At 44.0% G+C, this 22,916-nt stretch overlaps 1 protein-coding gene across 14 annotated transcripts in view; it reads left to right on the top strand.

Annotated features, from left to right (window-relative positions):
• The window catches only part of hdac4 (histone deacetylase 4), a 553,521-nt gene that overhangs the window by 318,956 nt on the left and 211,649 nt on the right, over positions 1 to 22,916 (top strand). For all 14 annotated transcript variants that reach the window (XM_085985633.1, XM_085985631.1, XM_085985630.1 and 11 more), the window contains one exon: positions 17,670 to 17,790. In XM_085985633.1, the coding sequence (XP_085841759.1) occupies positions 17,670 to 17,790 (121 nt within the window). The remainder of the gene's footprint in view (positions 1 to 17,669; positions 17,791 to 22,916) is intronic.

The raw sequence follows: 22,916 nt of genomic DNA, 5'->3' as shown, positions 1-22,916 counted from the left end.
TCGAACTCTCCACCTACAATTACGATATCTTGTACCGGCCCGGGAAACTCAATGAGCCCCCAGATGCCCTATCACGTGGTACGTGCGCCAACGCGCAGGTTGATAGGCTACAGACCCTCCACAATGACCTCTGCCACCCGGGGGTCACCAGGTTCTTCCATTTTATCAAATCCCGTAACCTGCCCTACTCCATCGAGGAGGTCAGGACCATGACCAGGAACTGCCAGATCTGTGCCGAGTGCAAGCCGCATTTTTATAGGCCAGACAGAGCGAGCCTGATCAAAGCCACGCGCCCCTTCGAGCGGCTGAGCATCGATTTTAAAGGGCCCCTCCCCTCCTCTGACCGCAATGTGTACTTCCTCAATATAATTGATGAGTACTCCCGTTTCCCGTTTGCCATCCCTTGCTCGGACATGACCAGTACCACGGTCATTAAATGTCTGAATGACCTCTTCGCCTTGTTCGGTTTCCCTAGCTATATCCATAGCGACAGGGGCTCATCTTTTATGAGCGACGAACTTCGGCAGTACCTGCTCGCGAGAGGCATTGCTACAAGCAGGACCACCAGCTACAACCCCCGGGGTAACGGCCAGGTGGAAAGGGAGAATGCGACAGTCTGGAAGGCAGTCCTTTTAAACTTAAAATCTAAGGGCCTTCCGACCTCCCGCTGGCAGGAGGTCCTCCCTGCGGCGCTCCATTCCATTCGGTCGCTGCTCTGTACACCCACCAATGCCACTCCTCACGAGAGAATGTTCTCCTTCCCCAGGAAGTCCACGTCGGGGATTTCGCTACCAACATGGCTGACTTCTCCAGGTCCCGTCCTACTGCGGAAGCACGTGAGGACCCATAAGGCGGACCCCCTGGTCGAGAGGGTGAGCCTCCTCCACGCCAACCCGCAGTATGCTTACGTGGTGTACCCGGACGGGCGGGAGGACACAGTCTCCATTCGAGACCTCGCACCTGCAGGTGCTCCTGAAACACCCTCTTCGCCACCCACCGCTACTCCTGCCTACCCCCAGGACACAGTCCCCGCACGAGACCTCGCACCTTCGGGTGCCTCTGAGAGACCACCATTGCTACCTCCCATTACCCATGCTCTGACCCCTGTAGACGGCATGCAGCAGCCCCAGGGTCCGCCACCTGCTACACCTCCTCTGAACGAGACACCGGGTTCACCATTGGATGCTGCACCATCACCGCCGCTGCTGCGACGCTCAGGACGGCTTACAAGGCCTCCTGATAGACTTCAGTACACGAATTTTTAGTGCACTTCACCCCGCCGGACTCAATTCTAAACAAGGGGTGAATGTGGTAAACCACTGTTGTTAGTATTGTTGTTCACTGTTAGTACTGTTGTTCACTCTTGCATATTGTTGTACTTGTCTGTGCATGCCTCAGCTGACTCCGCCCCTGGCTCCACCCTCATGGCTGGGTATAAAGGTCGCTGCTCAGAAGCCTCCAGCCCTTTTGGATACCAGGCAACCACAAGAGGCATGCTCTGTTCTTTGGTAATAAAAGCCTGTTTATTACTTTCTCAATCTCCAGTCTTTTGTAGCAATTGATAGTGCATCAAGGATGCTGTGTGACTTGGAGGTAATAATGTTCCCATGCGCTTGCTGCCCTTATCCTTATAGGTTGTAGAGGTCGCTGGTTTGGGAGGTGCTGTCAAAGAAGCTTTAGCAAGTTGCTGCAGTGTATCTTGTAGATGGTACACACTGCAGCCACAGTGTGCCGGTGGTGGAGGGAGTGGATGGGGTGCCAATCAAGCGGGCTGCTTTGCCCTGGATGATGTTGAGCTTCTTCAGTGTTGTTGGAGCTGCACTCACCCAGGCAAGTGGAGAGTATTCCATCACACTCATGACTTGTGCCTTGTAGATTTTGGAAAGGCTTTGGGGAGTCAGGAGGTGAAATACTCGCCACAGAATACCCAGCCTCTGACCTGCTAAGAGGGATGAGGTCCTGCAACAAGAATTTAGGGAGCTAGGTAGCAGATTAAAAAGCCGGACCTCAAAGGTTGTAATCTCTGGATTACTCCCGGTGCCACATGCTAGTGAGTATAGGAATAGGAGGATAGAGCAGATGAATGCGTGGCTAAAGAGTTGGTGCAGGAGGGAGGGCTTTAGTTTCCTGGATCACTGGGTCTGCTTCTGGGGAAGGTGGGACCTGTACAAGTCAGACGGGTTGCACCTGAACCGGAACGGGACCAACATCCTTGTGGGGAGGTTTGCTAGTACTGTTGGGTCGGGGGGGGGATACGGAGTGGAGCTATAGTAGGGGGTGATGCACAGCCAAATATAGAGGAAAAAACAAGTCAGCCTGGAAGGCAGAGCAAATATGTAAAGGCACAAGGGAGTATGGCAAGGCTGGATGGCATTTATTTTAATGCAAGGAGTCTTGCGAGTAAGGCAGATGAATTGAAGGTGTTGATAAACGCGTGGGAGTATAATATTGTTACTATCACAGAGACATGGTTGAGGGAGGGGCAGGACTGGCAGCTCAATATTCTGGGGTATAGAATCTTCAGGCGAGACAGAGGGGGGTGTAAAAGAGGAGGGGGTGTCGCAATATTAATCAAGAAGTCAATTACTGCAATAAAGAGGGATGATATCTTAGCAGGTTCCTCTAATGAGGCCATATGGGTAGAACTTAAAAACAAAAAGGGGGCAAGCACTTTGCTGGGAGTGTACTATAGGCCCCCAAACAGTCGGGGAGATAGAGGAACAGATATGTAGGCAAATCTCAGAAGTGCAGAAATAATAGGGGAATAATAGTCGGGGATTTCAACTTCCCCAATATTAACTGGGATAGTCAGAGTGTGAAAGGCTTAGAGGGTGCGGAATTCTTAAAGTGCATCCAGGAGAGCTTTTTGAACCAGCATGTAGAAAGTCCTACAAGAGAGGGGGCAGTACTGGACCTAATTCTAGGGAATGTAGCCGGGCAAGTGGTAGAAGTGTCAGTAGGAGAGCATTTTGGTGACCGTGACCATAATTCGGTGAGATTTAAGGTAGTCATGGAAAAGGACAAAGATGGACCTGAAATAAAGATTCTAAATTGGGGGAAGGCTGATTTTAATATGATAAGGCAGGATCTGGCCAAAGTGGATTGGGATAAGCTACTCGTAGGAAAATCCACATCAGAGCAGTGGGAGTCTTTCAGAAAGGAAATAGAGAGTACAACGCCAACATGTTCCCGTAAAGGTCAAGGGTGGGACCAACAAGCCCAGGGAACCCTGGATGTCAAGGGATATACAAGAATGGATTAGGAAAAAAAGGGAGGCTTTTGGCAGATCCAAAGGACTAAAAACAGTGGAAGCCCTGGAGGAGTATAGAAAGTGCAGGCGGGTACTTAAAGAAATTAGGCGAGCGAAGAGGGGGCATGAAAAAACACTGGCGGGCAAAATAAAGGAAAATCCCAAGGTGTTTTATAAGCATATTAAGGGCAAGAGGATAACCAGGGAAAGAGTAGGGCCCATTGGGGATCAAAGTGGCAATCTGTGTGTAGAGCCAGAAGATGTGGATGAGGTTTTAATGAATATTTTGCATCTGTGTTCACTATGGAGGCATAGAGATCAGGCAGGGGGATTGTGATATACTTGAACAAATTAGTGTTGAGCGGGAGGAGGTACCAACAGTTTTAGTGGTCTTAAAAGTGGATAAATCCCCAGGCCCAGATGAGATGTATCCCAGGCTGCTGTGTGAGGCAAGGGAGGAGATTGCAGGGGCTCTGACACACATTTTCAGAACCTCTTTGACCACAGGGGAGGTGCCAGAGGACTGGAGGACAGCTAACGTAGTACCATTATTCAAGAAAGGTAGTAGGGATAAACCAGGGAATTACAGGCCAGTGAGCCTAACATCAGTGGTCGGGAAATTATTGGAAAAAAATTCTGAGGGCCAGAATTAGTCCCCACTTGGCGAGGCAAGGATTAATCAAGGATAGTCAGCATGGCTTTGTCGAGGAGATCATGTCTAACCAGTTTGATTGAATTTTTCGAGGGGGTGACTAGGTGTGTGGATGAGGGTAGTGCAGTTGATGTAGCCTACATGGACTTCAGTAAGGCTTTTGACAAAGTCCCACATGGGAGACTGGTCAAGAAAGTAAGAGCCCATGGGATCCAGGTCAATTTGGTACATTGGATCCAAAATTGGCTCAGTGGCAGGAGGCAGAGGGTGATGGTCGAAGGTTGTTTTTGTGACTGGAAGCCTGTGTCCAGTGGTGTACCACAGGGATCGGTGCTGAATCGTTTGCTGTTTGTGGTGTACATTAATGATTTAGTTGTGAATGTAGGAGGTATGATCAGTAAGTTCGCAGATGACACGAAAATTGGTGGAGTGGTAAATAGCGAGGAAGGAAGCCTCAGGCTACAGGACGATATGGACGGATTGTTCAGACGGGCAGAATAGTGGCAAATGGAATTTAACCCCGAAAAGTGTGAGGTGATGCATTTTGGGAGGACTAACAAGGCAAGGGAATACACAATGAATGGTAGGATTCTAGGAAGGACAGAGGATCAGCGGGACCTTGGTGTGCATGTACATAGATCCCTGAAGGCAGCAGGACAGGTAGATAAGGTGGTTAAAAAGGCATATGGGATACTTGCCTTCATTAACGGAGGCATAGAATATAAGAGCAGGGAGGTTATGATGGAGCTGTACAAAGCGCTAGTTAGGTCACAGCTGGAATACTGTGTGCAGTTCTGGTCGCTTCACTATAGGAAGGATGTGATTGCATTGGAGAGGGTGCAGAGGAGATTCACCAGGATGTTACCTGGGCTGGAGCGCTTCAGCTATGAAGAGACTGGACAGGCTGAGGTTGTTTTCCTTAGAGCTGTTGTATCCGTGTGTTAATGGAGACACGGAATGCAGGAGTTGGTTTAACAGGTGTTTACTGAACAAAGTCTGGAGGTGAACTAAAAGATACAAGACACTATACAGGCTTATATAGCCCGAGTGGCCACTACCGGCATTACAGTACACGGGCTCTTAAAGGCACATACACCACAAGAGCAGAGAAGGCTGAGGGGGTACCTGATTGAGGTGTACAAAATTATATGGGGCATAGATAGGGTAGATAGAAAGGAACTTTTCCCCTTAGTAGAGGGGTCAATAACCAGGGGGCATAGTTTCAATGTAAGAGGCAGGAGGTTTAGAGGGAATTGGAGGAAAAACTTTTTCACCCAGAGGGTGGTTGGAATCTGGAACGCACTGCCTGAAAGGGTGGTAGAGGCAGGAACCCTCACAACATTCAAGAAGCATTTAGATGAGCACTTGAAACGCCATAGCATACAAGGCTACAGACCAAATGCTGGAAAATGGGATTAGAATAGATAGGGCTTAATGGCCGGTGCGGACACGATGTTGAAGGGCCTCTTTCTGTGCTGTATAAATCTACAACTCTATGCTCTTGTAGCCACAGTGTTTATGTGGCTGGTCCAGTTGCGTTTCTGGTCAGTGGTGACCCCCTAGGATGCTGATGGTGGGGGATTTGTCGATGGTAATGCCGTTGAATGTCATGGGGCAGTGGTTAGACTCTCGCTTGTTGGAGATAATCATTGCCTGGCACTTGTGTGGCACAATGTTACTTGCCACTTATCAGCCCAAGCCTGAATGTCGTCCGGGTCTTGCTGCATGCGGGCATGGACTCCTTCATTATCTGAGGAGTTGCGAATGTAACTAAATACTGCAATCTTCAGCGAACATCCCCACTTCTGACCTTCTGATGGAGGAAAGGTTATTGAAGCAGCTGAAGATGGTTGGGCTTCAGACACTGCCCTGACCAGTTCCTGCTGATATGATTGGGCTCCAACAATCACAACCATCTTCCTTTGTGCTTGGTATGACTCCAGCCAGTGGAGAGTTTTCCCCCTGATTCCCATTGACTTCAGTTTAACTCGGGCTCCTTGATGCCATGCTCAGTCACATGCTGCCTTGGTGTTAAGGGCAGCCACACTCACCTCGCCTCTGGAATTCAGCTCTTTTGTCCATGTTTGGACCAAGGCTGTAATGAGGTCTGTAGCAGAGTTTTCCTGGTGGAACCCAAACTGAGCATCGGTGAGCAAGTTATTGGTGAGTAAGTGCTGCTTGATCGCACTGTCGATGACACCTTCCATCACTTTGCTGATGATTGAGAGTAGACCGATGGGGTGGTAATTGGATGGATTGGATTTGTCCTGCTTTTTGTGGACAAGACATACCTGGGCAGTTTTCCACATTGTCGGGTAGATGCCAGTGTTGTAGCTGTACTGGAACAGCTTGGCTAGAGGCATGGCTAGTTCTGAAGCATAAGTCATCAGCACAACAGCCAGAATGTTGCCTGGACCCATAGCCTTTGCTGTATCCAGTGCCTCAGCCGTTGATATCACTTGGAGTGAATCGAATTCGCTGAAGACTGGCTTCTGTGATGGTGGGGACCTCTGGAGGAGGCCGAGATGGATCATCCACTTGTCACTTCTGGCTGAAGATGGTTGCAAACGCTTCAGCCTTGACTTTTGCACTCGTGTGCTGGGCTCCCACCATCATTGAGAATGATCATGGAGCCTCCTTCTCCTGTTAGTTGTTTAATTGTCCACCACCATTCACGACTGGATGTGGCAGGCCTACAGAGCTTAGCTCGGTCTGTAGCATGCTGCTTCCGTTGTTTAGCATGCATGTAGTCCTGTGTTGCAGCTTCCCCAGTTTAGCACCTCATTTTAAGGAATGCCTGGTGCTGCGCTGCTCCTGGCATGGTCTTCTACATTCATCATTGAACCAGGGTTGGCCCACTGGCTTGATGGTAATTGTTAGATCCGTGTATCTTGATGTTGTGTGTCCTTCAATAACTAGACAGAGACTGCAGGGGAACAAGCAACAGGTGTTTACTGGATGAGGGGTTACTCTAAAAACTAACAGTACAGATCCCTACTCAGGGTTTATATACAGGTGTGGTCACTGCCGGTACTACAGTATACAGGAGCTGTAAAAAGTCGTTCTCCCCTTAAAGGTACATACACTACAGTAATGATAGAGAGAGGGATATGCCAGGCCATGAAGTTACAGAATGTGTGGAATACAATTCTGCTGCTGCTGCTGATGGTCCACAGCACCTCATGGATACCCAGTTTTGAGCTGCTAGATCTGTTCTGTATCCATGCCATTTAGCACGGTGGTTCGGTGGTAGTGTCACACAACATGATGGAGGGTGTCCTCCGTGTGAAGATGGGACTTTGTCTCCACAAGGAAGGCGCGGTGGTCACTGCTACCAATGGTATCATGGACAGATGCATCTGTGACAGGTAGATTGGTGAGGACGAGGTCAAGTAGGTTTTTCCCCTCGTGTTAGTTCTCTCACCACCTGTTGCAGGCCCAGACAGGCAGCTATGTCCTTTTGGACTCAGCCAGCTCGGTCAGTAGTGGTGCTACTGAGCCACTCTTAGTGATGGACATTGAAGTTCCCCACCCAGAGTGCACTTTGTGCCCTTGCTACCGTCGGTGTTTCTTCCAAATGGTGTTCAACATGGAGGAGTACTGATTCATCAGCTGAGGGAGGGCGGTAGGTGGTAATCAGCAGGAGGTTTCCTTACACATGCTTGACCTGAAGCCATGAGACTTCATGGGGTCTGGAGTCAATGTTGATTACTCCCAGGGTCACTCCTTCCCTACTCTATACCAATGTCCCACCACCTCTGTTGGGTCTGTCCTGCCAGTGGAAAAGGGCATACCCAGGAATGGTGATCGAGGAGTTTGGGACATTGGCTGAAAGGTATGATTCTGTGAGTATGACTATGTCAGGCTGTTGCTTGACTAGACTGTGGGACAGCTCTCCCAATTTTGGCACAAGTCCCCAGATGTTAGTGAGGAGGACCTTGCAGGGTCGGCTGGGCTGGGTGTGCCGTTGTCCTGTCCAAAGCTGGTGAGTAGGTCAATGCCGGGTTGTCTGTCCGGTTTTATGCTTACTGTTTTTTGTAGTGGCTTAGTACAACTGAGTGACTTGCTAGGCTATTTCAGAGGGCAGTTAAGAGTCAACCACATTGCTATGGGCCTGGAGTCACATATGGGCCAGACCAGGTAAGGACGGCAGATTTTCTTCCCTAAAGGACACTAGTGAACCAGATGGGTTTTTATGACAATCCGATAGCTTCATGGTCACTTTTACTGATGCTAGATTTTTATTCCAGATTCATTAATTAAATGAATTTAAATTCCCCAGCTGCCGTGTTGGGATTTATACTAGTCCAGTAACATAACCACTATTTACCCCACAACTGATGGAGTGCAAATCATCTTGGCTTTAAGGATCCTACATTTGAAATGAATTTGGCAATTTTAATGATACACTTCCTAGTTCATGTGAACCCAAAGCACTAAACTGCCTGTAATTTAGCAATCTCAGTTGGAGGTTACTTTGATGGCTGCTGTGGGAAATTGAACAGGCAGTTTTTTTGGCACAGCAAAAAGAGCCTACTAAGTTTGGCTGTGCCATGTCAAGCCTATGAATACTAGGTCACCCAAAGTGGAAAAATACGCCGTAGTCCATCAGCATTACTGATCCTCACCTTGAAAACGAAAAAACATCTTTTTTTTAAACTATTTTTAAATAATAATTTGTATCCTCCCTTTTCTAGTCATGTTGAGTATTTCCAGTCACACATGTTCTTGTCACTCTTCTGTTCTCTTCCAATGGTCACTTGGAGTCAAAGTGTTGAGTTTCTTTTCACTATTGGTTTTGTGATTTTTTTTCAGTGCAAGTCCTCTCTGACCTCGCCTTCATGTCTCCAAAATGTTTTTCCTTTAATGAAGGAATGCAGTAAGTCCGCTTCTGTCTGATCAAGGACTTGATATCATATTGAGTGCTACTCATAAGCTTCAAGCTTTTGAAGTATTGGATACATGTGACCGTTGCAGTCTGGGAAGTCTTGACAGGAACTTGTATGGCTTAAGATCTTTACTGAAGAGCGGGAATTACCTGGAATTATTGACCACCTGCAGTGTTCTGCAACCTTCAAACAAACAAAATTTAGTTATGCATTATCCTTTCCGGCCTTCCATTACCTCTCTAGCGAGTTTGTTGATCATTCAATCCTCCTTCACTGTCTTTTCTCTATTGTCCACCTCTGCGGGAACACCCTTGCTTAATTCTACCTCCTATCCATCCTACTCCTATCCGTCCTACTCCTAGTGTGGCCAACATATCTCAACAATAGCCTCTCCCCTCACCCCTGCACAGGCATCTCTAGAGTACCCCAGGAATCCATTCATGTGCCCCTCTGTCAGTTTCCACATGTATTCTGATGACACCCAGCTCCATCTCAGCGCTATCACTTGTCTCCACAGTCACCTCTGTATTGTCAAGGTTGGTTGTCCAACATAAAGTCATGGATGAACCAGAGCATTATGAAGCATTGGGACAACCAAAGCCATTTTATTTGGCTTCTACTGAGTTAGATGTCTTCCCTGACTTGAATTGAACTAAAGCTATCTATACCATTACCTTCAAATTCTGTCCCCTTCCCCAACTGCCACGTAGGCTGCACAAAATAGAGCACAACCTCATTCTCCTGTTTGACTTTCAATTGAGCATCAAATCTCAAATCCATCAGCAATATTGTTGGTACTACTTGCACACTATTGCTTGCCCTTGCCATACCTAATTTCCACCATTGTAGAAACCCTTATGCTCTCATGACCAGATTTCTCCAATATTCTCATTGCTGGTCTTGCATACTCCACCTCACGCATACTGCACCTCACACAAACTCCAGCTCCATCCAAACCTCTACCACCTACATCCTGTCCTGCACTCGGTCCTGATTGCCCATTCCCCCTTATCGATAACAGATTATATTGACACCCCCCCCCCCCCCCCCTTCATGTTTGCCAATGGTGTTGAATTAAAAATCCTAATCCTCATTTACAAATTCCTCCATAGCCTTGCCCCACCTAGCTCGGCAATCTCCTCCAGTCCCACATCCCAGCCTATGTCTTTCAATCCTCCAAATGGTCTCCTGTGGGGCCCCCTCCCTCCTCTCAACCACTGACAGCAGAGCCATCAGCTGACCCAGCTCGACTCTCCAAAGCTCCCTCTTGATGCTCCTCTGCCTTGCAACTTTCCTCCCTGCTTTTAAAAGTCTCTTCAAAATCTTTGCCTGTGCTTATGGTCATATCCTAACTCTTGTACTACTGCTCTGCATTTGTTTCTACTCTGTGAAGTGCCTTGGGACCTAATCCTGTGTTAAAGGAGCTATCAAAATACTTTCTGCTGCTGCTTTTATAATTTCAATTATCTATTTACCTTAAAAATGTTAAAAACTCATCCTAATTTTGTACATAAAATGCTTGCAGAATTTTGTGCCAACCAGCTAGTGCTACATGCTGCTTTCCTAAGTCTTTTAAATGCAGTTTAGAAAGGAAATGGCAGAATTTGGATGGTTGCAAGGTAATTTGATTTCATGTCAGAAAGACAAAGCTTTCTTATTCTTCACGGCTGTGTATCGCAGGGATAGGGAGCTTAGCCATCCTGTAACTAAATAAAGATGTACTGAGTGGCTCATTGAAATGTCTCCTCTGTTATTCATGAAAAAAATATTACCATACCTTTGTTAAAGGACAAGTTACCTCAACGGTAACTTGTTTTACTCCTGTTGTTTTCAAAACCTTTATAAAGTGAGCACCAGATCAGTGCTCTAAGCTTCCAAAGGATAACACTTGATTTCATGTCAGAAAGTCAAAGCTTTCTTATTCTTCACGGCTGTGTATCCTACAGGGATAGGGAGTTTAGCCATCCTGTAACTAGAGTTTTTTGAGATTGTAACTAGCAAGGTAGATAAGGGTGAACCAGTGGATGTGGCATATTTGAATTTTCAAAAAGCATTCGATAAGGTGCCATGCAAGAGGTTATTACACAAAATTAGGGATCATAGAATTGGGGATAATATATTAGCATGGATTGAGGATTGGTTAATGGATAGGAATCAGAGAGTAGGAATAAACGGGTCATTTTCGGGTTCGCAGGCTGTTATTAGTGGGGTACCGCAAGGATCAGTGCTTGGGCCTCAACTGTTTACAATCTATATCAATGACTTAGATGAGGGGACCGAGTGTAATGTATCCAGGATTGCTGACGATACAAAGCTAGGTGGGAAAGTCATCTGTGAGGAGGATGCAAATAGGCTGCAAAGCGATATAGACAGATTAAGTGAGTGGGCAAGAACGTGGCAGATGGAATGTAATGTGGAGAATTGTGAAGTTATCCACTTTGGTAGGAAAAATAGAAAAGCAGAGTGTTTTTAAAAGGCGGGACTGCAAAATGTTGGTGTTCAGAGGAACCTGGGTGTCCTTGTACACGAATCACTGAAAGTTAACATGCAGGTACAGCAAGCAATTAGGAAAGCAAAAGGATTGGAGTATAAGAGTAAAGACATCTTACTGCAATTATATTGGTTCTTAGTGAGCCCACACCTGGAGTATTGTGTACAGCTTTGGTCTCATTACCTAAGGAAGGATATACTTGCCTTAGAGGGAGTACAACGAGGGTTCACTAGACTGATTCCTGGGATGGGGGGATTGTCATATGAGGAGAGATTGAGTAGACGAGGTCTATATTCCCTGAAGTTTAGAACAATGAGAAGTGACCTCATTGAATCGTATAAAATTCTTCAGGGGCTTGAAAAGGTAGAGGCTGGGAGGATGTTTTTCCTGGCTGGAGAGTCTAGAATTAGGGGTCACAGCCTTGGAATAAGGAGTCGGCTATTTAGGACTGAGATGAGGAGAAATTTCTTCACTAACAGGGTTGTTAATCTTGGAATTCTCTACCCCAGAGGGCTGTGAATGCTCAGTCGTTATATTCAAAACAGAGATCAATAGATTTTTGGATACTAAGGGCATCAAATGATATGGGGATAGTGCGGGAAACTGGAGTTGAGGTGGATGATCAGCCATGATCTTATTGATTGGCGGTGAAGGCTCAAAGGGCCGAATGGCTCCTATTTCTTATGTTATTTATAGCAGCCTGAATCTGCTTGATAAGCTTTTAGAAACTTAAGGATTTAGTTATATTGTCAACTGATTCTAACTCTAGGGTTGTTTCTGTGTGTCTTGCATCTCCTGCTCCTTTTCCTGTTCTATCTCTTGTACTCTATCCACTAAAATCCCTTTCATTACTCCTGCTCCATGCCTGCTTCTTGCTTTCTTGCCATTGTTACCCCTTTCTTCTCCTCCTTGGCTTTGCAGTGGGATGGATGGTGCTATGAAGGGGAGGCTACCCGGTCATTATCAGCACTAATTAGTGATCTTCGCTGTTCACTGGCACTTGCAGAGTTGTCTCAACCATAGTGCCCCCTGTCACTGGAAGAATAAGTGAGCATAATAACCTCAGAAGAATAGCTACGAGCATACAGGGGAGATTTAAGCTGTTTAGAAATGGAATAGAGGGTGAGATGCACATCAAAAAGGAGTGGATAAGTGACTGGATGAGTGAACATTGTGGCAGATGAACAGGTTTGGAGAGGGATAGCATGAGTTGTTCAACATTTTTCATAAACATAAAAAAAAATTAACTTCAAGGTGGTCATAACCTGATGAGTACTTCATGCAAATCACTATCAGACTTTTCAGCTCCCTTCCATCCATACTCTAAGCTTCCCAGCTTGCGCATGTGCTAGGAGATAAAATAGCTGAGAAAACCAGAATAGAAACTTTAGATAGTTTCTATCAGTAGGTGATTTCCTCTTTTAACGAAGTATTTTAGAATTGAACAAGATGTTTCCTTTTATCTAAATACTATATAGCAAACCAGTTTGCCCATTTTTGTGCAGTAATGTAAAAGCTGGTCACGGGGGGCTGAACTTTCTCTTCCAGTTTAGACTAAACTTAGAACGGACCTTGAGAATCGGAAGTGGTTGAGACACTTGAAACTAGCTTGAGTATTTATATGATCAGCATGAAACGCCAGCCTGTTCTGTTATGCAGATGAGAGAATATATTTCTGTATAGCACAGGTATTCTCTCCTATCCCCCTCCACAAAAAATAAATTGAGTTATGCTTAAAACTTGGAGGGGCCTAATTTCCTGAGAGCGATGTCAGTGGAGTACACAAAATGTGCATGAAGGGACAGATAATTTAGGAGTTTTTTAGTTTTTAATTTAAATTCCTTCTGGAATCAAGACTGCAATGCAGAATAATATGCAGATCTAGCTATTAACTACTTGTTAAGCAGTAATTAAAGAGAAATATTGCAAATTTCCTACAGATTATTGCTCTTCTAAATTGCATCAATTACTCTCAACATAGCTGAAGCAGCAAGCAGAGTTTGCATGTTAGCAGAGCTGCAAGAAAGCTTGTTACTAGCAACAGTGGACTTCAAATAGCATGTGTGCAGCAGTGAGTCTATAGCTAGATATGCTGAAAGAGGAACAGAAATATGAGATCATCGGGGATGTCCAAGGCATATAGGAGGTGCACCTTCAGGAATGTTTTAACTGAGGAACCGTGTCAGCTACTGCAACCTCCATTAAGGCAAGTATGTGAGGAGGCTGCCTCTCAGAAAAATGTAGTCTCAACATTTTTGTACAACCGGACCTGCAGATGTGTGTTACTGAGTACAATTCCCGGGTGACCATCTAAACCAGGCATTAGGCAGCTTAAATCTGTAAATTAACGTCTGTTAAAAGGACCCCTTTTTGAAAATTAGTTTGGGATGAGTGGGGTAGGCACCGAGCTTGCTCTGATCAGGATTCCTCAGTGGGTCCTGCCCCCGACAACGTATGGTAAGTAATAAAAATCTCCACAGGCGTCGTGATCACTACCCCAACCCAATGGCCTGCTCCGATCCCCCCTACAGGGACTTACCTGAGGACCACTGCCTGACATTGATGTCTTTGCTTGGGCGAGCCGCCTGTGGAGGCATGATCAGTGCCAGTATGTTGATGAGGCCAGAGGGCCAGTTTTCATCCTCAGGCCTCATGTTTTTGGACACGCCCTGGGCACTCAGATCGAATCTACCCCAAGATGTATATTCTATATTCCAGGCTACTCTTTCGTTTGCTGGCAAATTCAGGGTGTACGTTAACGATTGTAAATAATACACAAATCATACTATCATACAGCACAGAAGGAGGCCATTTGGCCCATCGTACCTATACCGGCTCTTTGAAAGAGCTATCCAATTAGTCCCACTCCCCTGCTCTTTCCCCATAGCCCTGCAATTATTTCCACTTCAAACATATATCCAGTTCCCTTTTGAAAGTTACTATTCAATCTGTTTCCACCCCGCTTTCAGAGTGCTTTCTATATCTGAACAACTGCGCTTTTTAAAAAAAAAAAAAAATCTCCATCTCCTCCCTGGATTTTTTGCCAATTATCCTCTGGTTACCAACCCTCAACGCCAGTGGAAACAGTTTCTCCCTATCTGCTCTATCAAATCCCCTCATAATTTTGAACACCTTTATTAAATCTCCCCTTAACCTTCTCTGCTTTAAGAACAATCCCAGCTTCTCTTGTCTCTCCACATAACTGAAGTCCCTCATCACTGGTACCATTCTAACAAATCTCCTCTGCACCCTCTCCAAGGTCTTGCCATTCTTTTTAAAATATAATGCCCAGAATTGGATACAATATTCCAGCTGAAGCCTAACCAGTGATTTATAAAGGTTTTCCCTAACTTTTGTACTCTTTGCCTCAATCTATAAAGCCAAGGATCCCGTATGGTTTTTTTCAACAGCCTTCTCAACTTGGCCAACCACCTTAAACCTGTGTATGTGAACCCTAGGGTCGCTCTGTTACTGCACCCCCTTTAAAATTGTATCATTTAATTTATATTGCCTCTCCTCAATTTTCCTTCCAAATTGCATTGCTTCACACTTCTCTGCATTAAATTTAATCTGCCATGTGTCTGCCCATTTTACCAGTCTGTGTCCTCCAAGTTTGCAGACGACACAAAGCTGGGTGGGCGTGTGTTCTGTGAGGAGGATGCAGAGAAACTCCCGTATGATTTGGACAGGTTGGGCGATTGGGCAGATGCATGGCAGATGCAGTATAATGTGGATAAATGCGAGGTTATCCACTTCGGTGGCAAAAACGGGAAGACAGATTATCTGAACGGCAATAGATTGGAAAAAGGGGAAGTGCAACAAGACCTGGGTGTCCTTGTGCACCAGTCGCTGAAGGTAAGCATGCAGGTGCAGCAGGCGGTTAAGAAGGCAAATGGTATGTTGGCCTTCGTAGCAAGAGGGTTCGAGTACAGGAACAAGGATGTCTTGCTGCAGTTGTACAGGGCCTTGGTGAGACCACATCTTGAGTATTGTGTGCAGTTTTGGTCGCCTTATCTGAGGAAGGATGTTCTTGCCATGGAGAGAGTGCAGCGAAGATTCACCAGACTGATACCTGGGATGGCAGGAATGACGTATGAGGAGAGATTGAGTCGATTAGGCTTATATTCGCTAGCGTTTAGAAGAATGAAAGGGGATCTCATTGAAACTTATAAAATTCTAACAGGACTAGACAGACTAGATGCAGGAAGGATGTTCCCGATGGCAGGGGAGTCCAGAACCAGGGGTCACAGTCTAAGGATAAGGGGTAAGCCATTTAGGACTGAGATGAGGAGGAATTTCTTCACCCAGAGAGTGGTGAACCTGTGGAATTCTCCGCCACACAGGGCAGTTGAGGCCAGTTCATTAAATATATTCAAGAAGGAGTTGGATATATTTCTTGAGGCTAAAGGGATCAAGGGATATGGGGAGAAAGCGGGGACAGGGTACTGAATTTGGATGATCAGCCATGATCTCATTAAATGGCAGAGCGGGCTCGAGAGGCCGAATGGCCTACTCCTGCTCCTATCTTCTATGTTTCTATGATACTATTGTCCTCACTGTTTATTAAATTTCCAATCTTTGTGTCATCTGTAAACTTTGAAATGATGCCTCTATACCCAAGTCCAGGGTTTAATATATATCAAAAAGTGCAACGGTCCCGATACCTATCGCTGGGGGACACCACTGCATACTTTCCTCTAGTCTGATAAATAACCGTCACCTCTACCCTTTGCATTCTGTCTCTTAGTGATATGCGGATAGTGCAGGAAAGTGGAGATGAGGTAGAAGATTAGCCATGATCTTATTGAATGGCGGAGCAGGCTCGAAGGGCCAAATGGTCTACTCCTGCTCCTATTTCTTATTAGCCAATTTCGTATCCACGCTGCCACTGCCTGTTTAATCTCATGCTTCAGTTTTACTAACAAGTCTATGATGTATCACATTATCAAAACACCCTTTGAAAGGTGTTTGGTAGACACAATTTGCCTTTAACATAGGTAATATTTCTAGTGTTAATTTTATTTATTTGTGTATATTGGCTCTGAATATCAATATGTTGATGTACCATTGTGCTGACTCATTATGCTTACCCATAATATGGCACTGTGCTTTGTCTTCTCTCTGCTACTGCAATTCGACCTTATCCCTACTGGAAGGAGTACTGTTGGTTAATTACTGAAGTCCCTTGAAGACCTGGTTGTGATTTTACTCCCCACACAGCTTAATGTGATGACCCAAATAGTTCACCGTATGAGCCAGCAATAGCCAGTCCTGGCTGTTGGGGGTTTCTTGCTGCGACTTGTCCAGAGGCAGCTTCTGATTGTGAATTCAGGGTCACCTGCCTGTTCCCATGCTTCATCATGCATTCCGTGATTGAGGCCGAGTCTGTGGCATGGACAAGTATAGACTTGAGAATCTTGTCTCCAAGCATGCTAAAATCAGTAATTGTCACATCATGGAGTGTGGACCTCAACCCCTGGCCAATTTCAGTAAGTACATTCCTGAAGGATGTTTTCAGCCTGTGTGACTGAGGTCTCTGCTGCAAAAGTCATTGGTGCACACACTGCTCAACGACTGTCCACAGAGTAGATGACGCTTGCTGAACTGAAGTGGCAAACTGGGTGGTAGAAGCCGCAACTCTCTTCATACCAGATTCTACTTAATTGTGCATTCGGCTGCTCTTGATCAGGCAGTAAGAGGGGGTCACGTGAGGACTGACTTAACGGGGCCCCTGCTCATCTTTGATAAGTGACTCATTCCATGTACCCTTCTCAAGATCATTATCACCCTGAGAAAAGTGTGTAGTTATGCTGATGCCTGTTTTAAATGGCTTGAGTAATGCAGTGTGCTGTGATGGAAGTTCCAGTCCTAAGGCTTGAACATGTAGATCTCCTTATTTTTCTGTAAGAAAAAATCAAATGTGATTGGCAGTTAGACATTTTAAAGTATTTGTTGATCAGCTATTGCTAAAGGCAAGTTCAGGACTGATGTCAGGAATTACCTCTGAATGCAAAGTGTGATTAATAGTTAGAATGGCATTCTGGATAAGGTAGTGACGACAAAAACTCTGGAATCATTAGAGAATTAGAGGCAGTTTGATCCTGTGATGGGGTCCGGGGGTGGGGGTTTCCATGAGAGGCTGAACTTGGTAAGTCGAATTTTGTTTGCTCCATGGGTGATTCACTCATTGAGCATGGTGTGTGGATTGTAACATGATTCAGTACAGTGAGCTATCTGGCTGTTGGGCTGCAGTGTTATCATTCACTGCTGTGGAATAAACTAAAGCACCAATTTTACTGGAGAAAAATCACTACATAATATGCCTGTTGATCTTAAATTTTTGATTCCTGTGATAACCTGGAACTTCTGTTTGTGTGTGTTTCTTAGGTGCAGTAGCAAGCACGGAAGTGAAGTTGAGACTTCAGGAGTTTGTCCTGAATAAAAAGAAAGCCGCAGCACATAGGGCAATAAACCATTCCATCCCAAATGACCCAAGACTTTGGTACGGGTAAGTATGGCTGATCAGCTGCAATGATGTGATGATATGTACACTGACTTTTTTGGCCAGCCAAATATCTGGTACGCAGAGACACATCTGAATTAAGAATGTTCAAAACAAGCTACTGAGAAATTCACAGAAATAAAATTCTGCTTGCCTTATATAGACTGCAAATACAATTCCTATAGTGATACACCCCACTTACCAACTCGAGAGTTTAGGCACAGGTTGGTAGAGCCAAGGCTTAAGGACCCCCAAAGTTATGCTAGGTACTGCTGGAGTTTAATAAGCTACAACTGCACAGCATACTAACACAGAGCACTAAAGCTTCCCAGTTTTGGTCCAGCTAGGTCCGTGTTACACGTTATGGCATTAGTTTGCAGCAATATCTGGAGCTGAGTTGAAGCATTCTCTCCAGATTCTATTGATTAAGCAGGCTGGCTGTCCAGCTATCACTGTGCCCTGAAATACTACAGATCTACTTGGCAAAGAGGTTTGACTTAGTTCTGAACTTTCAACAACAAAAGTTTCATCTCGGGCCCGCACCACAAAGGATGATGATTGACGTGTGCTTTGACACCTTACTAGGTGGTCAGTAGTACTAGGAGTATTAGTGGCATGGGAGGCAGCACAACTTAGTAAATGTCTGAGTTCATTACCATCTTCCTGACTACACAAAGTAAACACACTATCCGATCGAACAGTGGTTTTACCAGTTTTTGAGGTATGGAGCTTCAGCAGCATCTACTTGCCTCTCTGCCACCCAATCAATGGCAAAGAATAACTTTCATTTATATAGTGCCTTTAATGTAGGGAAATATCCCAAGGCTCTTCACAGAAGCATAATCAGACAAAACACAGTAGATATGAGTGAGTGTTTTCATACCCAACCTCCAGATAGTACCTTCCAGCACCTTTTGTCCAAAGTCTGATTTTCTTCTTCAGCTACATGGATGGATATCTGTCTTCAGTATTGGTAGCTTGAAATGTGCCACCCACCTTGGCATTCTAGACACCAAAACCCAGTTCCACGTATCAGTGTCAGTTGTCACTAGCTGCTTAGTACAGGTCCTAGTGACAGACTTTGGCCAACAGAAATGTCCAGAATGAGTCTGACTCTGACAGAGTGATCAGTGATGCTGATCTGTTAGATATGCCGTTTCTAAATCATCCTTTTACTAAATCTTTATATAATTGGGACTTGCTTACGGTGTGTCTAAGTATTCTCTCATCTACTAACTCTACTTAAATACTGTAAGATATCAATATTGCGTGTTTTACCCCTCCATTGCATCTAAAAAGTGGTTGTTGATGTGGCTTTTAGTATAATGCTTTATTAGTATATAAATATTACATTTAATTTGAAGCAATCATAGTGTCAAGTTATTTGTCAGTGAATAAGCATTTGCAATAACTTAAAATTATGTTAAGCGCTTCAGTTAGAGATGCAATCTCTTCATAAAATGGCCTGCAAATTTACATTTCTGTTTAGATATAATAAATTATGTCAAGGGTGTGACTGGCAATATTTGTACATTTTTTTGTTACAATTTTGTGTTTACTAATTTTCTTCTAAGCTTGCTGACTCTTGCTGGGGTATAGTTCCACAGGCAGTAACCGCTCTCCAGTACTAGGCAGTGTACTTAGCCACAAAGCCATTGGGAGTAGATTGTACAGTATTTTTAACTGTGATCTTTCTGATTCATTTTTTATTTTGAAGATCAGCAGCACAAGTAAAAACGATTTTCTACTGCACTTTCTTGGTTTCTAAATAAACTTCTGTATTGATTCTCATCTTCCAATGCCAGTTAAGAAAGATTGGCATTCAGAGCAAGAAGAATGGAATTGCATGTGCCTAGAATTTAGTGCTAATGCACTGGAGGTGTATAAAAAGTTGCATAGCTTCACTATTTTACGTGTATATGCTTTTTAAATGGTCTAGGATCAACCAATGATTTTTATACTATGTGATTGTCACTAGTCACATTCTACATTACATTCCGTATAACAGTACATTAGTCCAAATGTTGGTAGGAGTTACCTATGCTCCTTTGCAAAGTTAAATAGCCCCATATGCTATTAGAGTGTTTTCATGTGCACCAGGCAGGATGGGAAAGAAGTACTGATTGATGAATGATACAAACCCTTTTTGTGACCTTGATCCTAGTAGCCAGTAATGAACAGGATGCCGTAGTTGCATAACTACTTTCAAGGTCAAGAACTGTATTCTAAAGTCACTAATTATCATGGGATAATACTGCTTTCCGAAAATGCTTTTTTGATGCCAGTGAGCAACAACTTTTCCTTATGCCTCCCCACTTAATGCCTCTTAGATCAGCAAGGAGCACTAAACTTATGTAATTCATTGGTTGTGAAATACTTTCGGACATCCTGAGGAGGTGAAAGGCAAAAGCAATATTCTCCTTTTTCCCCTCTCTCTTTCTTCCTTGCTGTCTGGCACTTTTCCCCCCCTTGTGTACTCGTGAGGGGCTGGGTTTGGGAGGTAGAGGAGTGGAAGCTCCGGGACATGGAGACAGGGGGAGGTGATGCGTGTGTGCTCTCTTTCCTCACACTCTCTTTTTGGATAGCTTTTTTTTTGCTTGCTTTCTTTTCCTTCCTTTTTCTTTTTCTTTTCTAAACTACAAATTCTAGAACTACACAAATGACTTGACGCCTCAAGATAGGATCAGGATTGTTGGCAGATCTGGCACAATGTGACCAGTGATGGCCATACCATTTAGTCAACCAGCCTCAGTACTGAGGTTGAGAGCAGAGTGAGGGGAAAAAGGGTACATGGAAAGCAGACGGGTGGGAAAACCTACTTTTAAACTTTAATATAATAAAGTATTCCATCATATATTTGAAAACAAGAGTGACTGCTGGGAAAAGCCCCATGCCAGCAGCCTGTAAAACTGCAAGTGTAATGATCTGAGCTTTTCAGAAGCTGGAAATCTAAATTTATTACTAATTTGAGTTGGTGATAATCGTGATATGGATGAAGAATGATTTATAGTGTGAGGGGAGATGAGATTTTTAAGATGCTTGGATGGGATGGGGACTGCACCATGACATAATATATAATCTAGTGGCCAATGGAGCAATTAAAGAGTACAGAAAAATGGCATTACAGTTTGGTCCAAAAAGAATTGGCGACTGAAGCACATTTAGTTACTAATATAAAGTACTGCTTGCCAATTATAAATTTATCAGGCTACTATTATTATACCCCAATGTCAAATCTGATCACATTTGTTACTGCTTAAGGTATAATGGTTGTATTTATTTTTTAAGTTATTGTGAGTCACATTGACTCATTTTAATTATTGAATTTCTGTTTCATTTACAAGAAATATGATCTGTGCTACATAAGCAATGTTGAAAGCCAAAGATCTGCTGATACTGTATGTACAGACTTCAGGGTCCAGGTTTTAGTACTAGTTAGGCATTTACCCATCTTTGGTACTGCAGTGATTGAGATGATTTAACTCATGGAAATGTTAATTTCACCTGTGCACATTTCGGTGATATTCATTGTCTTGATATTGTGTACAGATTATCTCATTTTTCATATTAAACTAAATTTGGCCTTTTAGCACAATTTTAAGTTCAGCAATATCAGGGACACAGGTGATGCAATGGATTAGTATGCCATTATTACTCCCTAAAAGCTGGCTTCAAATAAAGCTCAGATGAAAGTCTTCTCTCTGCTAGCTGTAAGGACCCTGCATGAAATGAATTTGGGGCTCTCATCTAGTTCCTAGTGGATGTCTGTTGACAACACCGGTAAAATATGGAGATTTATGAATTTTATGTTGTATAACTTTAAATGGAATTGATCCAAATTTTGTTTAAAAAAGACTTCAACAAGCTGTATATCTAAGGGAGTTGATTTGTTCCTGTGGTAGTGTTGACCAAGACACATAACTAGTGAGATTTTACAGCATTTTCAGTAAGAATTAGCTGTCCTAATTCAACTTTTTGTTTGTCTATGCCTTTATTCAGAAATTAAATAAACACAGTTTGGTGAAATGTTAACATGTAGATTGACAGATCATAGAATAGATGGATCCAATTCTTCTCATTGCTCAGTCATTAAAGCAAGATGTTTGAAGGAAGATCGCAATACCTAGATATTAAAATCCCACCTCAAGTTGAGAGTCAACTGAGGTCTGCATATAACTTGAAGCTCAGCAGAGATTGTTCATGTCTTTAGTTGTAACTGGAGATTGGAGTCTGTGGATTGACTGAGAATTGCATTACCCACAAGCAGCATTGGATCATGAAGTTCTACAGAAGACTGCTTCATCTGCCAATGAACAGACTGTAAAAAAAATCTCAAAAATGTATTTTAGCTCCTTGAAGACTTGACCCTATTTTTGTTTTCTAAATACTGTTCTATCTGTAACTTTCTATGTCTTGCTGCTTCTGTGTATTATTCTAACTCTAAATAAACTTGACTATTGGTTTTAGTCTCTACGCATTATTCTGACAAGGTATTTTCTGCCTTTTTTTATGCAGTGAGTTGTTATGATCTGGAATGCATTGCCTGAAAGGGTGGTGGATGCAGATTCAATAGTAACTTTTAAAAGGGAATTGAATATATACTTGAAAAGGAAAAAAATTGCAGGGCTATGGGGAAAGAACAGTGTAGTGGGACTAAATGGATAACTCGTTCAAAGGGCCGGCAGATGCACGATCGGCTGAATGGCCTCCTCCTGTGCTGTATTATTCTACGATAAAGAAGTCAAGAGAATATGGTTAGCATTCTACGTGATCTCCAGAAGTTGATGATACAGCTAGGATTTTAATTCTGTGACATGCTATCCTATACATGGCATATATAAGGGCACAAATTTGGTTCATGAGATACTCCCCCTGCTTGTAGAAGCCCCCTTTTTTGTTGCTGCTGTGAGCACATGACAGGTTTTGGCAGAAAGCTTGAACTATAACAAAGACGCATACCATAATTCATCATAAATTAATAATCTGACAGAATCCAGAAGGATGACTCATAGGGGAAATGTAAAATTCACTGATTCAATAGGGGACAATGTTGGAACATTTTAACGGGGAGCTTTACTCTGCATTTAACCTACACTTGACAGTGACGGTGACAGTAACTGTTGAATAAATGT

The sequence above is a fragment of the Somniosus microcephalus genome, chromosome 4, assembly GCF_052327205.1.
Source record: "Somniosus microcephalus isolate GS21.2 chromosome 4, FLI_Smic_1.0, whole genome shotgun sequence".
NCBI classification, from domain to species: Eukaryota; Metazoa; Chordata; class Chondrichthyes; order Squaliformes; family Somniosidae; genus Somniosus; species Somniosus microcephalus.
Note: the sequence above shows the minus strand (reverse complement) of the source record. Positions and strands in the feature narration are given on the sequence as shown.